The sequence below is a fragment of the Amblyomma americanum genome, chromosome 9 (assembly GCF_052857255.1).
Source record: "Amblyomma americanum isolate KBUSLIRL-KWMA chromosome 9, ASM5285725v1, whole genome shotgun sequence".
In the NCBI taxonomy this organism is placed as follows: domain Eukaryota; kingdom Metazoa; phylum Arthropoda; class Arachnida; order Ixodida; family Ixodidae; genus Amblyomma; species Amblyomma americanum.
This window is the reverse complement of record NC_135505.1, coordinates 85,250,988-85,268,467: the sequence shown is the minus strand read 5'-3', so window position 1 is coordinate 85,268,467 and position 17,480 is coordinate 85,250,988. Positions and strand designations below refer to the sequence as shown.

General features: G+C 43.3%; 2 protein-coding genes across 3 annotated transcripts in view; both read right to left on the bottom strand.

Moving 5' to 3' along the window:
- The window catches only part of LOC144105609 (uncharacterized), a 166,627-nt gene that overhangs the window by 28,948 nt on the left and 120,199 nt on the right, over nt 1–17,480 (bottom strand). The window lies entirely within an intron of this gene.
- Nucleotides 1,787–15,057, bottom strand: LOC144105606 (uncharacterized). Of its 2 annotated transcripts, XM_077638728.1 has the most exons (5): nt 14,650–15,057; nt 8,226–8,297; nt 7,491–7,648; nt 3,131–3,184; nt 1,787–2,452 (listed from the first exon to the last, which is right to left on the bottom strand). In XM_077638728.1, the coding sequence occupies exons 3-5, from the start codon at nt 7,516–7,518 to the stop codon at nt 1,929–1,931; spliced, it is 606 nt and encodes a 201-aa protein (XP_077494854.1). In that variant the 5' UTR covers nt 7,519–7,648; nt 8,226–8,297; nt 14,650–15,057; the 3' UTR covers nt 1,787–1,928. The 2 variants fall into 2 exon arrangements, with proteins under 2 accessions (XP_077494854.1, XP_077494855.1); XM_077638729.1 differs by lacking the exon at nt 8,226–8,297.

The window sequence follows — 17,480 nt, the reverse complement described above, 5'->3', positions numbered from 1 at the left end:
CGACGCTTGAAAACCCGCGCTCAACACCTCTCCGCAACGCCATTCCCCGACCTTTTGCCTACTACGAGCCCGCTAGCGACTGCAGCGCCACCTCGTTTGTTTACAAACATGCAGGAGGTCTATACTCCTTTCAATTTGTGAGATGAGCATTGCATTTTAGTTCGGTAACACTTTCATGCTAAGAATAAGCAGTGATGATCAACCCAGAGGCATGGTTTTGTATTCCTTCTAATGTATTATAAATGTTAATTTTATTACGGTCCCAAGTAGCGCATGCATACTCTAGTTTGGGCAGTACAATTGCTACATAGGCTAATGATTTCAACGTGGTGGTTAAAAGCTGAGTATTGAGCTAATAGGGTACCATTTGTAGGGAACGTTCACTCTTGATGTCTTTGTGCTGAGCTTGTGCAGCACGTGGATCTGCTTTCTCACTGCCACTGATTCCAAGGTCGCTCGAAACCTAGCAAAATTTCGTCATGTCCATCTGTTGTGGCTCTTGTTACTTTGCGTAAATGATGTCTCCGATTAGTGGTGAAACTGTATTTGTATAGTGAAGTGAAGGGAGTATGCTCAGAAAATCAGTGGAAATGATGCTTTTCTCGATGTTATCATTTAATATTTTTTCTACAGCCACAGAGACAGCGTAACACTCTGCAGTGAAGATGGACACACACACACCAAGATATCTGTACTGGTTTTTTCCAACTGTTTAGCACCACAGCCCTTCAAACGTAGCATGACAAATTTAAACCATCAGCACTAAGCAATTTCACAAATATGAACCAAGTTACGTGCTTTGCAATACACTACATGATTACAATCTTTTTTACAGGCACTAATCACGGTATTTGTTTTCAGTAGCCACAACCCTTGCAGCTTGTTATCATGAACACCTTATTTAAACAGAGCAGGCTTTTTCAAGTAACACCAACACAACAAAGAAGCTAGCACAATGCAAAATGGTCACAAACAGCTGGAAGTCTGACAGATGCAATAGATTAAAAATGGCATGGAAACAATGCTCCACAAATATTATGAAATTTACATCCACCAGAGACAGCACTCTGAAAAATGTTAGTGAACTCTTTTGTTAGTTCTCATTTCAAACAACTCTCAACTCTTAAAGCCAACTAACTAATGCGACCTAATTTTGAGGCTTGACACCCACTTGTCCTCACTTATTTCTTGCACTAACGCAGATAGAATAAACACACAAAAATTTGCACCATGTAGAGCAAGTTTTATTGTGTTGTCATGCATTTATAGGCTAGGTGATATAGATGAGTGAATTTATATTGATTGTCACAAAAATTAGCCCACTCAGGGTTCAACATTAAAAGGAATTGTTTCGCACACTTTTACTCCCCCAAATTTCACTGAACCAAGCTGACAGATGGCACCAGCGATAAATATTGGATATAGTTCTTGAAAGTCTCTCGTCAAAAGTAAGTGCTGTCATTCGTGAATGCTGATTTCGCTGCCATTCATGCGTTTTTGAGCTTAGCAGACTCGTGTCTTGTACGGGAAAGACTGAGTGACTGCCTATGTGTGTCTCCAAGGGCACTACAAATGCCATTTTCAGAGAAGTTTGTCAAAATGAACAAAACATGAAAACGTGGCTAATCATAGCAACATTTTTCATAGGGAACTCAGCTAGAATATCATTAGCGTTTATACAAAATGGTAGCTAGCAAAACATCTGACTAGGGGCATTAGGGACCACTGCTATTCCTTGTGTGTCCTCTCCTTGTGGTGTTTCAAACTTTTACTCCGAGCAAATGTCTTTTGGCACATGTCACATTGGTAGGGCTTTTCGCTTTTATGGGATCTCTCATGCCTCACAAGATGTGAACTAGATCTAAAGGCCATGGGGCATAGCTGACACTGAAACGGCTTTTCACCCGTGTGGGCACGGATGTGTACCATCAGGTTTTTTTCTCTGCAAAGCTGCTGCCACAATGGTCACAATGGTAAGGTCGCTCGCCTGTGTGTGTGCGCTGATGTCTCAACAGGTTGCTCTGCTGTGTAAAGCTGCTATCACATTGGTGACAATGGAAAGGTCTTTCACCAGTGTGAGTGCGCAGGTGTGCCACCAGGGGATACTTCAATGCAAAGCTGCTGCCACAATAGTCACAATGGTAAGGACGCTCGCCCGTGTGAGTGCGCTGATGTGCCTTCAGAGTGGCCTTTTGTGCATAACTCCTACCACAGTCGTTGCACTGGTACGGGCAGTCGCCGCTATGGACTCTGAGATGTGCCACTAGCTTGGATCTGTACTTGAATCCCTTTCTGCAGTGGGTGCATTCGTGCAGCCTATTCCCTGTGGGTTTATCCCAGTCGTTACCCACGCTGGATGTAGTAGACTCCATGCAGTGGCTCACAGGGTGCCTTTCAATGCTTGAACCTTGCACAGGAGGTGTGCCATGGTCGCTCTTTGTGACGACTGAACCTGTGTTGTACATGCAGAGTACTTTAAAGAAAATACCAGAACCAACAATCCACAGTTCACTTGGAGCAAGGAAAAAAGTTGAATGTGGAGAGCACACTCATCAAAATCTGTAAATGTTTATCAAGTTTTATTCAAGAGAGCAGCGTTAAGAACAACTGAGGCCTGAAACAAGATGTCTCTACAGTCAATTCTACACGCAGGCAAGAAAATCATTAAGCTGCAAGAAATGTTACCACGGCCAAAAGAATCGGGCAGCCCTTGAATCCAACCAAAGTTACTGCATTTGACCTTCGCACTTACATTACTGGCATTATGACCGACGCTGTCCGACCTCCACCCAGGTGGGCTTAACTAAACAAGTGGCAGTGAGCTATGCTTAGTGCAATGCCATTTTTAGTGTTTTTTTGCTCCTCAGATAGGGTATAATAGGAGTAAAAGGCTAAAGGCTGGACAATGCACTGTTCCCTTGTACAATTTCTTGCATCAGTGAACTAAAGTCACACGGGTGACAGTTCGGTCAGTAGTCCACATATGACAGAAAACAACTTCCCAGAATATGAAAGGCAAATATCACGATTCACCACAGTTCAGTAAACTGAAGTTTCCATATTCTTCAAACTGCTCTTTGGAAGACACTCTTCAGGAAAGTATATATGCAGAAAAAGAGTAGATTCTAACCTGGTGAGTTCTGTCCAGAAGGTGCATCATGTTTGTGATCCCAGGAGCTCAAACCTGCATGTGAAAACCAGATTACATACACTAAGGCAAAAGACTACATGTGCAGCAGCTCATGTGGTGTTAAGTGCATGGCATGGATGGTATGGATCACAATCTCATAAAACAACTTTTCCAGGTTGTGTAAATTCAGTAGGGCGAGCCTGAAATGAAGTGAGTTCCAAAGCAAACATTCTCGAGTTGTAATTGTGGATGCAGATAATTACTGTTCTTAAGCTCACGAAAAACTGACAACTGCCTACAAATTTATGGACCTATTGGAACTGAGTCAACAGCCATTGCATTGAGAAATGAACTTGCACAATTTCTGGTTTCATGGGAAAGACAGTCCCAAACAGCACAGGTAATTGGCCAATATTGATAAGAAACGGTTTCACACTGGTACTTCGTAGGAGCAGCCTTTGATAATATTTTTCCAATATTGGGCCGATTACCTGTCCTGCTTGGGGTACAAGTCTCCCTACACAGGCTCAAGAACTAACAAGTGTCAGTTATGCTTAATGACATAAAACATTCATACAGCCACCATTTATTTATTAAACCTTTTAAAGCCATTACACTGTGCACAGGAAAAAACCTGAGCATGGCTACTGGTAAAAACAGCCAGATTAGAGCTGCCTACGAATGTTGCCAATATGCCCAACATGATGTTCTGCCTTCACCATCTCCAAGAGTGCAATTAATCAACATAGCAGAACCACATATAAATTGCACACTAGTGTTTCTTGAGTGCAGTTTGAGCGTGCGATATTTAATCGTGCAATACCTGCAGCTCCAATTTTGGGACTGTCATTAGCAAGTTTCACAATGCACTTCTAAATGCTGATCAGTTCATAAATACGCTGTTCCCATAAAGGATTAAGGTTACCAGCTTTTCTAACACAACGAATAGCACAAAGGAAGCCCAACATTGAGTACACACTGATGAAGTGAATTTATCGGAACAAGAGTGGGAGCCAAGGATGACAATGGTGAATATTCATTGCACAAGGGCAGCTGTGGCAAAACAGCAGCATGGCAGCAGGCACTTTAGTCTACACAAGGTGGGGTAGAACACCCATTTCCCAGCATTCCTCCCTGCATAGGAGAGGGGTAGAGCTTGTGTATTATAGCACTAGTGGGTACGCAGAAGCACTGGGAATCAAACGCCACACATCCTACATGTGAGGTGCATGCTCCAATGGCTAGGCCACCACTGTAGTGTGAGTGAACGCAGCGAGAAGTTGTGAATAAAAGTACGACTTGTCATCAGTTGTTGCATTGTTCTGAGTATAATCGCAGCACTACAATGGTTTTACAGAACTTTTGTGATTCATGAAGGCTCGACTCGTGCAATGGCTCATGTGGCAACTAAAAAAAAGAACACTCCAGTTCAGCAAGCCTGGAAAAACTGGTGGTACATTGTTCAACAGATGTGCAGAACAATCAGTTTTGAGAGAAAACCAAAGAAAAAAACTTTCTCACAGTATACCCTATACAGCCAAATGTCACCCCCTCTTAAAAACGCCTAAAAATGAAATTGAAAATGTCACAATGCAAGCTAAATGCCCACAGTAACAAAATTGTTTTGAGAGAGTAAGTAATAGTATGCACATGACGAAATGAGGTGATTCGCTTGTGGCCAGCTACTAGGCATCGTACTGTACTCTTAATCAAAGCGAAAAAAATGTCCATAAAGCAATGAATAGCTGCACATACAATAAACTGTACAATACACCACATGATACTGACAGGACAGGTTTTGCAAAGCTATGGTCTTCACAGAGCCCCGACCAGCAGACATAGCAACACTGTGAAGTAGTGAAGTTAAACTGGAATTTTTTAACATGGATTTTAAAGATTTGAAACCATACAGCACAAGAAACAAAATAAAGATTCAAGTGTCGAACATAGACGCACCAAAAGGCTAATTATTCCAACGCATGAAATTTTCATTGTTGATGTTTCTACTTTTAAAAACAAGGAAAGAATCAATGAAAAAATCAATGTGCACTGATTACCATAACTATCACACAATGTCCAGCATAATTGCATTTCATGCTCCTTCATATCATATCACATTAAGTTTTGCACAATGACCATGACCTCCATTCCAGAAATCTTGTTTTGATCTCTACATAGCAAGATGGGTTCTGATTCGCAATATTTTGCACCAAAAAAGAAGGCTCATTTTCAGCAATTTACATTTTTAATTGAGCATAATGTTCTGGCACCAATGACCTTCCTTTATCAAAAATGAGCTCCAGCTGCTTGCTTTATTCAATTCTCCAAGTCAGTTACTTTACGAACAGATATGAAGCATCTTAGTGACACCTATAAGAGTGTAGTGAGAGCCTAGTTGGCACGAAATTATGGGAACAATAAATAACTGTGCATAACTCTTGTCCCGTCCATTTTGCACACTTATTCATTATTCCCATAATTAGCGACACTGGCACAAAATTTCTTCGAAAAATATGCAACTCTTCTTGAATGTTATAACTGCCCTGAAACATACGCGAGTTTGACCCACTGTCTTCTAGAATGCCCCATGGCCATTATACCTCCCAGGCTCTCCACCCATTTTTCATGGAGTGCATGGCTTGTCTAAGACAGCTGCAAGTCCAGCTGGTGCTTGCTTGTGAGGTCCCACTCCCTCTATGGTGCTTGATATTGGGTAACCAAATAGTGATTCTAATACTAATACTGCTAAGTGCACACCTCAAAAGTACACAGGTTCGAGGTTGCATCTGATTGCTGTATGTGGTCATGTGTTCTGTATGTGCAATGACTGAAATGGGAACCTCATTCAGAGCATAATTTAAACCGTTCTACCAATCTACGCCCATGGTTTCTGCTCCACGACGCTTGATACAAAAAAAAAACCTGGCGACACCTCAGCATTAGTAATGCCTAAAGAGGCCACTGTATAGCAATCCATTATTCCCGTTATTCCCTCCTTCCCTCTTCTTTCCCAAGGCGGTCGTCATTTCCGAAGAAAAAAATATTGTATATGAAACGAGTCCTCTATACGAAACAAAATTTTTGTTATGAGGGTGATGCTTATTTTCCTCGTTATTTATATCCCTGTAATTAAAACAACTACATCAAAACCATTTCCACCTCACTTTGCACATAAAAACAATGCACTGAGACCACTCCACATGTGATTTTTTAGGTTATGAGCATCAAGCAATGGAGTCAGGGAAGGCTGGCAGGAGTGGCACTAAACATTTCTTCCTCTGGAAAGTTGTACATGTTGCCTTATCAATGATGGCCTGCAAAATAACGGAGAAAAAATGAGTGTCACTTTAAAATCAACACAAATGCCACAAGCAGCAGCGCTTGTGAGTTTGTGTAAACGGTAATGCGCAGAGCAGTAGCGAGCATTCACAAAAACGACACCTGACAACACATTGTGCCATTTCCTTTCTTTTCTAGGCACAAAATGTGAAAGGATATAGCGACAAAAAAGTGCAAATAGCACTGCACAGACAAATAGGAGAAATATTTGAAACAGATGTTTTCCAAAACTTCAAATGCAATGTCAATTGTAGTATATCTAGCATAGCTGGTCTGGATATTCCTCTAGGCAAAAGCAGATGGCTACTTGTGACCTTAAATTTGCACATGTGTACCATGTTTACACGATAGTAAGTCGACCCCCTCACATCACATTTCTGAAAAAAAAAGTTGGAGATCATTTATGCCTGGCCTTTAATAATAGAACGCGATAGCACTGTCCTGTGGCATCCGCTTATCGCTACCCGCTATCGGCTGCCGCACACGGGAGTGCCCATGGGCAAATACCAAAACGAAAATGTATTAGTCACTGGACTACTGGTCCACACTCGCGCCATCGCCCTCACTATTGCTGCCGTCGAAATCGCTGCTGCGGTCCCACAGATCGTCGTTCTAACATCGTCGTGCAACGAAATCCTGCACTTTGCAAACAGCCACATCATGACATTGCGTGCAACAGCTGAAAATTTTGCCTCGCTGCAGCTGCCACACCTGTATCACCCGTTGCGAACGTCGAACTTGCTGCCAGGGGTGCAGTTCGTTTCTTCGGCATAAATTATGACAGCAATCTTGAATGTAGCTGTGAAGAGCTTCGGTCGCTTACTGGACGCGAAGCACAAACGTTGAATGATGAAGCACTGCATAAAAAACTTGTGAAACGCGGCCAGCAGTAGTAAAATGCGTCAGAGCCAAAGAGAAACTACGGGTGAGCGGCGTCGGCTACAGACACTCCCCGGCGCTCCATGAAATACAGACACTCCCTCTAGCGTCAAGTGCGCAGTTGAAAGTAAAAAAAAAATACCTGGGCGACGTATATTAAGAACGCGCATGCGTTATCGGGATGCTGCTGCTTATCAGGAGATCGAATCCTTGGCCAAGCGTGGGGAGTGGGCTGGTGCTGGTTTGCTGCTATCGATCGCGACCGTCGGCCACCTCGCACGGGGTGAGGATGTTGGTTCTCTGCGTTGACATAGCAGTTGGTCAAGGCCAGCACCAAGAGCGATGCGATGAAGCAGTGCAGTAAAAATGCAACCACCCCGTAGCGTGCGTGATATCTTGTTTGTCTTGCCTTAATGTATGGTGCGAAGTTTTGGTTGCGATTTTAAGTCGACACCCCCCACTCCAGATTTTCAAATGTTGAAAAATAGGTCGACTTACAGTCCGACCCCCACCCTACTTCAGATTTTCAAATCTTCAAAAACAGGTCGACTTACAGTCGTGTAAATACGGTATGTGATGGTATGGTTCTGTATATGTTCGTAGCAGTAGATTGCTTTCGAAAGTTCTTCCTCAGGCAGGATGTACTCTTTGTCCTGATAATATTGGTCCTCATTACTGCAAATTCAAACAGAACAAGTGTAACCTAAGCAGAAATCTCTAAAGCCACAAGAGAATTGTTTATATTATTCAACATTTATGCAGTAGGTACTTGTGTGTTTGAAATGCATCTGGTTGTGTTTATGGCTTAATGCAAGTACAAAGCTAGACACTGCAACTACTGGGAATCTCAATTTCCATGCTTTCAATAGTAAGACACCTGTGAGGTAAGGGCTGGAATCATATCGAAAGGTTAATGCTTGGCAGCTTGTAGTATCAGGACTGGATTTGTCTGCGAAATCAAGCAGAACAAGACAGAATAAGTACGAGACAAACCTAAATGCTAATAATAATCATAAGAACGTGGAATATATAGGATTGACAAGCTAAGAACAAAAAAAGTCCAATAATTGCACACTGCGGCATGACAGAGGGAACAGCATGTCCTTAGCTTGGCTGCTAACAAAATCTGAAAGGGAAAGCCACAAAGAGCTACAAAACAAGTGTAAACAAGCAACAACAAAAATTCATAGCAAGTGCATAAGACAGCTAAAATCTAACAAGGTGTGCATGAGAAACATGATGCTGATGTTAGACAAAACTACAAAGGAGCAAAACAAGCATAAACAAGTAATAACAAAAAATTCATAACAATGCATAAGGCAACTAAGATCTAGTGGCAGGGTGCGCGTCATAAAACCGATGATCTAGAAATGCGATTTCATTGCGAAACAGGGCGACAGATGGCGTGCTCACACAAAGTTGTACTTTCTTCTTATTTATGAATGCTTCTCATATATAAGCCAAACCTATATATGTTCCTGAGCTTATTGGAATAAAACCAGTTAACAGTGTTCATGGTGTCTCATTACTGTCCCATACTATAAGATAGATAAGAGCACTGGGTACCAGATAGGAATTATTTTGTTACTGGAGTAGGGATGTATCTTACATTATGAGAAGGGAAGTTTTCCTTGCTTTAATGTTTATTTTTTGCCTGATTGAGTACTTAGTGCAATGCGAGTGCAATTTGCTTGTCTTAGCCCTACATTTTCGCAACCTCAGTTTATTGCGGGAGGAGCAGGTGATCTTGGCTGAAAGAAAACTGTCAGTCCATACAGCTCAACACAGCCAAAAGCAAAAAACAACAGAAATGCCACAAAAGGTCGTAAACCTAAGCTCCAAAATGGTTTATGAGGTTTAACGTCCCAAAGCGACTCAGGCTATGAGGGGCGCCGTAGTGAAGGGCTCCGGAAATTTCGACCATGTGGGTTTCTTTAACGTGCACTGACATCGCATACTACATGCGCCTCTAGAATTTTGCCTTCATCGAAATTCGGCCGCCACAGCCGGGATCGGACCTGCGTCTTTCAGGTCAGCAGCCGAGCGCCATAACCACTGAGCCACTGCGGTGGCCTCTAAGCTCCAAAATGGCCTGCACCCTGTATATAACTGCTGCCAAGTCAAGATCCCCGGATTCGTCACAAATCACGCAGAAGGATTCTGATGTGCCTAACTTGGCACATAGTCATCAGAAGTTCAGAGCAACAGATACACAGTTTGAAAAAATATCAGCCAGAGGATGTCATCTGCACAGCTTGCCAGCAGTTGTCTATAGAGGTTGTTCCTCCAGCATCTAGCCCTCCTCCTGCAAATACACTTGATTTGCCTGCAAAATGACACACAGGAAAGCATACCATGCACAAGAGAAAGCCTCAGTTACACAAAAGCAGTTTAATACAGTAGCCACTGGTACATAATGAAGGCAGAGAATATTTAGTGTGATCCACCATGGCCCTTAATGCCTTAGAAGCAGCTATTAAACTGCAGAATACATTCCATTCTGCCCAGAAACCATGGCAGTAGAGACGACACCCATACATAGGAGACTGATGGTGTGACGCATCTAGGCAACACTGATGCAACTTTAGATGCAGACTTGTGGCTAAGGTAAAACACAGATCCACTGCATTAAGCAAGTGCCAGGAGCCAGCAGAGTGCACCATAAATTGCAGATCTTACATGTTGTGGCAGCTGCCTATTTTATCAGCACGCGGGGCCTTATCCCTCTCAAAGCAAAGCAATCCTTGTCGGTGTGATCTGAGATAAATTCAAAGTGATAGTTGATAATATGCAGTCACGGGTATAAGGAAGTGCTGACATCAAAAACTAAACTAGAGACCGCATGCTCTCCGCTCTGTGCCCTTGGAATTACTTCATTGTGATGTCGTCCTCCCTAGTTACCTTAACTGACAAGAGAGGGCAGCTGCGTGGCAGCGACCCTAGCGCCGAGAGATGGAGTGACTGTTAAAGGCGTTGGGGAGAGAGCTCTTTCTTTCTTTTCGCCTCAGGAACTTGCCGCATGCGAACATATCGGTGTGACACTCCACGAGGCCTCGCGGAGACATTTCCCACGAGCTGATACTCGTGACGCTAACAGTATAAGGCAGGTGAGGACGCCTTTTTTATCTGTTTCGCGTCCAAGCTTGTAGCTGTAGCTTGAGCTTTTAGCATGAGAAATATTGCATGAAGCATACGATTATTCACTTTACCCCCTCTAGCCGTCATTTTTAGAAGGTGTGTTAATAGCACTCCTGTCCTTGTGGTCTTTTGGTCCTTGCTTACGTGATCACCCATAGAATTTCCAGGTTGTAAACAATATTTGTTACACCAAAACATATAGGGAACACTCAAACCCTACAGTTCCTACAGGTGGTGACTCAGACGTGCGATGTAAGGCAGCCAGATTTTGAATGACCCCTCCCCCCCACCTTTACGTGACCACATGCTGCCTGGCTATGCGATAATGAATTTACAGTTATTGTCTGATTAGAGATACGACATCACACTGCAGGAATCCCTGTATAGAAACCATGCGTTATTCTATTTTATTGCTCCTATTCTATCCCAACATCTTAGCTTTCAAGAAATTGCAAAGTGAACGAAATCGGTGGACAGTGCAGCTAAGCTGAATGATATGGACCCTAGAATAAATGACTATGCAATCACTGTCATCATAACGACATCCTAAGATAGCTGCTGGACCCCAGATTGTTCTCAAAAACATGAGACAAAATAAATGAGACCTTTTAATGCACTGCAGTGCAATACCTGCATTTGTTGTGCTAAGCAGCCCTCATGTGACAAACCCTGCATGCTGGAATAAAATACTTATACATATGCTGCTGCAAAAGCAGCAGAAATAGTATTCCTTTGGCATGCCAGCTTAGCACTAAACAATGGTAGTGCAGATGTCCACACCCTAATCAGTCCTGCAGAGTCGATAAGACTGATAATAAAGTTGTCAGCAGAGCAGCTACCCATGGATACTGCACTAGGTACGACATGTACGGGCTTAAGAGTTGTCTAGAGCTACAAGTGATTGTATCATGAAAGCAAGCAGATTTATGAAAGCCTTGGAGAAACCATCAGGAAGATAGTTATTCAATAGATCTTGATCTTAAAGCATACAAGACAACCTAACTTGATATTCCTCAGAATTTGTACTCCCATGATGAACTGTAACCAGTATATCATTTGTGACACATATACAAGCTGTCTAATTTTGGCATTAAGAAGGGCACAGATGCCACTAATGTGCGTTAAACTTAAAAATGTGGCTTATGCAAGTTGAAACCTCGAAATAAAACATCAGGGTAGAAACCTGATCCAAAGAGCATCAGAGTAGGAATATGCATTTATAACCATTAATTTTGATCTTTGCAGTCACATATATTTATATGTAGCTGAAAACTGATGATATTCCCAACCATAAAGGAGATATGAAGATCTGATATAAAATTTGAACATTGCTACATTATGGCTGGTGACTCACCAGAAATATTAAATACTATCTCACAGCTTTACTTATCATGACTGATCAGAACATGGTAGTGCTTTCGGGGCATATACGCAGCTAAAGGGACATCAGAAAATAATAGTGCACCTCCGACATTATGGTTGTTTACCATGACACTAACAGACTGGCAGTCTACTTTAAAGACCCTCTGCTCTTTCACAAGAAATTTCGACTTCTGAAGGCATATCACTGCATCGATATGCAGTGTCATCCGGCAGCTCTGGCTAGACCTCTGGGGCAGTGCAACACAGGTGGTTCTTCCCACATCAATCACACTGTCAGTGTTTGGTAACTCAATGCATGGTGTCAGAAATGGGATACTAACAAAAACATAAAGTGCAAGAGATACATGCTTCATAGAAGAGAGAATATTGAAGCACAGTTGGCTGCTGACCACTTATTTCAGCAAACCTGACGCCAATCATGGGTTTTATCAAATGCCATTTGACAAACAATCGTCCAAATTCTGCACCTTCAGTAAAGTGTACGGGCTTTGTCTTAAGCTCTACATCACAAATATTTCAAAGGGAAATCCATCAAGGACCGGATAGCCTACCTGGCGTGAGAGTGTACATACAAAAAATATTGATCTCGGATGCAAGAAAGGCCAAGCACGATATTCATCTGAGGGCGGTCCGTAAGACGATTCACGAAGCTGGTTTCACCCTGAACAAAGAGAAGTGTATCTTTAGTGCTCAAGAATTCAAATGTCTTGGAGATGCAACCATAAGGGAAGGAATTAAAATGGATGAAAATCTCATTCAGTGTGTTGTCAGCTTTCCACACCCATCATCCAAGCACGAAGTGCAAAGGTTCTTGGGAGCAGTGAGTCACTCCAGGATGTACATTCCGTCTGTCAGAAAAGACTAAAGCTCTGCAGGGTTTAATCCAACAGAACTTCACTCTCTGAATGGAACATTATGCCCATGGAACACCAAAAAAAGTTTGTGAAAGAGCTCCTATTCTCCATTTCATACATATCAGGCAAGGCTGCCAAAGCTAGCCCGCCTGTTCACGCAGACTAAGTTCGCACCCAAAAAGTTGTTTGCAATACAACCAAAGTGGACACAAGCACATTTCGTTGCGAAAAACCTTAAGTGCCGTGGCTGGCACCTCCTAAACATTGTTTTACCTCTTTAGACCATTTCGTCTTGCAACTAATCCAGTCCTCGAGAATGAAAAATTACACAAGGCAATATGATATATGATACGAGGTTAGCAATACATGCCCAAAAAATAGTTCACTCAGTGAAAATTAAAGCGGAAAAGCTTGAACACTCAGCGCTTCTCTGATTTGAAGAAAATAGCGCCAGAGCATGCAAACCACGAAAAGACAATGACGAGACACAAAGCGCTAACTCACAACTAATTTTATTGAAACCAGGCAGCGCCTTTATATGGCGACGTTTCACTGAAAAAAGAAGAAGGAGGAGGGCAGGAAAGGTAAAGAAATCTAAGCGACCATCAGAGCGAACACACATGAGCAAGCGGTAACCAAAACTAAAACAAAAAAGTTAACAAAGATTATTTAAGGGCGGCATCTAAAAATTCGCGCTTCACAGTTCCGACCGTGATTTTCAATGCTAACACTTCGTTTTACACTGCTCTTAATTTTCGTCCAAACACTCACTGAGTTTTGAGAACGAATTATATGTGGTGCAGTATGGTTTCACAAACAGACGAATTCCGCAATCTCCGCCGCATTGCCTAGTATGTATGAAACATAGTATAAGTGCAGGAAAAAAATGAGAACCAAAGAATGAAGGCGCGTTTACACAGCTGGTCAGAACGAAATCCACTACGAAGTGCTTTATATGATAATTCAAGAGTCAGTATGCATGTACTTGAGGCTAGATAAGTTTGCCTGAGAACCCGGCAATACACCTAAGCAAATACAATCAGGGAAATATTCGTGCAGCATACAGGAGCAGAGCAGAAAACATTAAACAAGTTCTGGCGGACTGTAAGGCTATGCAACCAGATATCAGAGAGAACACAGTAAACCTTCCAGTAGCCTTAGGTTTCAGGGATAGTGAAATCAAAATTAACAGTCAATGTGAGAGCAGGTCGGCGAAATTACATAAAAGTTCACAGAAATTAAAGGACTACAGCTTCGAACATTGTTTTACTGGACACCAGCATCAAGCGAATGGTCGGCATAGCTGGCTGCAGTTCCTCTGCAATTTCTTCCCCTGCCTACTGGTATTCCTCCAATGCCTGAAAAACCTGAAAAATTACAACGCAAAAAGCAGGCCAAGCCAAAAAAAAAAAACGAAAACCTACACTAGCATTGTTCAACAGAGCAGGTAGTCCTGCATTTTAAAGTAGACCGTTTAGTGCAATTGAAGAGCAGCATGCATTTCTTCATTCCTGTGTAGTGGCCACTGGGACGCGGAATAAGGATTTTATGCTCATATGCCAAGCGAAAGCGAGCATGGAGAAAGTGACGAAAAAAAAAGCCTGGCGATATGCTTAACTAGCAGCTGTTTGTACGAGTTGCGACGTAAAGTGCTGGTTACAGGTAGTACCTCCGCTGAGATACGGTTTACCAGCTTCAACAAGTCACCATAACGCACCATGAACACACATTCCACCACAGAATTCATAAAGCATCACCCCATTCACGGCAAAGCTATAGATTGCTAAAGAACTAATTGTTGCATTTGCCATACGATTACGCACACAAAGGACGCAGACATCCGAGAATTGTGAACGGCGCGATCTCCATGAATGTGCTATCTTGGCTAAAGCCTGTTACGAGAGAAATAAGGCATGGAAAGCTCACCGGCGACCGAGTCTGTGAGATGCTCATGGCTGGAGACACACAGTGAAATTGTCTAATTGCTTGCAGATGCAAGTAATGAAGTAGCAGGTATAAAGGTATAACTCCGGCAGGTTTCAGCGAAGGAAATTTACCTGCTATTGTGGTTAGACATTTTTGCGACTTTCATGTAACCGGTAAAGGCGTTAACAAGCCCGAATATTTCGTGACTGCGCGGCGACACTTGGACGGGCGCGCACAAAGAATGACCGCGTCTTCACAAATACACGCTGTGAAAGTTACATTCACCGGGTCACACGCACTTCCCGTCGCTCTGTGGGCACATGGATTCCCTTCGGCAAAGCTTCTTGTTCTCATACTCACAAGACACAGAAACGAGTATGTAAGCAACAGACTGAAGAACTGGCACAACCCAACGCGCGAAATTTGTGCAATTGATGTCGCCCACGATGCAGCTTGCATCCTGGCAGTATGCTGAGCGTGGGCATGTTTAAATACAAACATAATGAAAACAATGTATACAGCCTCTATTAAGTATCAATGACACAGCAAAGTTAGATCAGCATACAAGTCTTGGTTGACTGGAAACTGGCTGTCAGTTGTGACCCTCTAGCGCGATCGAAAGCAAAACCGAAATTCGACACTGTGGTTTCGATATCGCATCCGATGTAGCGCAATGCTTGCATTTCATATCCGAAATTTATATCCGCCTGAACATGTAAGTATTGTGCGTATTTATCGTGAACCTTTCAAAAGTTTCCCCGCCTCAACCGCTGGCTCGTTTGCGATGAAACTACACACAGAGCTTGCGTATTATGGTAACTTTTGTATCGTAGCAAGTTTGCCAACGGTGCTTACTGAGTTGAGCCGTGCATGATGTGAAAACGTAATAGTCTACGTAGAGATCGGCGAACCAAAACCCGCAGCCGACGTTTTTTCGCTTAGGGCAGAAGTGACGTTATCTGTATTCGGCAGTGAAAAGCGTCACGACAAGGCCGCCGAGACTGGCCGAGACGAGTGTTAATTGCAAACAATATCCTTTGAAAGGTAAAGCCTCGTTAAATCAGTTGTTCGGATATTTTTGTTTCGCTCAATTAGCGGAAAATTTTGTAAGCGCTTCAGATGAAGCAGACTGTGGTATTGTATTCTGTAGTTATGTTTGTATAAACTAGGTGGCGCTAGGCATGCGCCCTATCTGGTCAGCTGACTCGCACATCTGTATATATATTCATCATTGAACTGGAATAAAAGGGAGTTGGTCGAAGTATGTACAGTACTCACGGATTGAAATAGGACATTCGGAGCGCTAGCCTTGCAGTGCCACGCAGGCATGTGGTAAACCACAGGCCGGCTGATTGGCTACTGGAAGGAACAATTCTGCTTTGTAGATGTTCTCCCTCTCACGCCATACCACAATGCACCACCTTGGTTCCATGAGCGTCTACGGGCGGCGCTCCATGAAGCGACGGCCACGCGCTCCGAATGTCCTATTTCAATCCGTGAGTACTGTACGTGGCGGGTGCTTGACGTGGTGGTGCTCCGGCTGCTCCGGGCAGTCGGACCGGGCAGTTCCCCAACGGTACGGGATACAACACAGACGAAACGGCCAAAGGGCATATTCAAAAGACCCGCGCTTCTTTAAACGCGCGCCTCGATGGTCTTGTTGTTACTCTTTCCACTGCCGAAAACAGATGGCGCCACTTGCGCCCTTCAGCGAAAAAACTTCGTCTGCGGGTTTTGGTTCTTTTTTTTTTCGCTAAAGGGCGCATGTGGCGCCATCTGTTTTCGGCAGTGGAAAGAGTAACAGCAAGATTATCGAGGCGTGCGTTTAAAGAAGCGCGGGTCTTTTAAATATGCCCTTTGGCCGTTTCGTCTGCTTCATCTGAAGCGCTTACAACATTTTCAGCTAATTGAGCGAAAAAAAAATATCCGAACAACTGATTTAATGAGGCTTCACCTTTCAAAGGCTTTACCTTTCAAAAAAAAAAAACTTCGTCTGCGGGTTTTTGTTCACCCGCCGCAGTGGCTCAGTGGTTAGGGCGCTCGACTACTGATCCGGAGTTCCCGGGTTCGAACCCGACCCCGGCGGCTGCGTTTTTATGGAGGAAAAACGCTAAGGCGACACTGTGCTGTGCGATGTCAGTGCACGTTAAACATCCCCAGGTGGGCGAAATTATTCCGGAGCCCTCCACTACGGCACCTCCTTCTTCCTTTCTTCTTTCACTCCCTCCCTTATCCCTTCCCTTACGGCGCGGTTCAGGTGTCCAACGATATATGAGACAGATTCTGCGCCATTTCCTTTCCCCAAAAAACCAATTATTATTATTATTTTGGTTCGAGAATCTCTACGTAGACGAATACGTTTTAGCAATATGCACGGCTCAACTCGGTAAGTACCGGTGTCAAACTTGCTACGATACAATTAAGGTTACCATAATACGCAAACTCTGTGTGCAGTTTCATCGCAAATTAGCCAGCGGTTGAAGCGAGGACATTTTTGAAAGTTTTCACGATAAAAAACGCACAATACTGTATGTACGATGGTTTATTCGTCGCCACTTCGTTTTGCGCGAATCGGAACCGTGTGTGCAGATACTTCTCCACTCTGTTGAAACTGCATTGCGCCGAGGCGTTGCGGCCGATATTTTATTTGTTGAATTCGCAGCACTAGAAAGCATCCAACTTGGTTCTACCACGCGCAACGCATGTCACGCGTACGCTCTTTGCATGGCTGCTGGGCCTTTGTTACAAGGACCTGATCATGCGTAGAGATTTAAAATACAGCTCCTCAATGTTTGGGCTGCTTTTCAGAAAACTCGATTAGGGGATTGCAA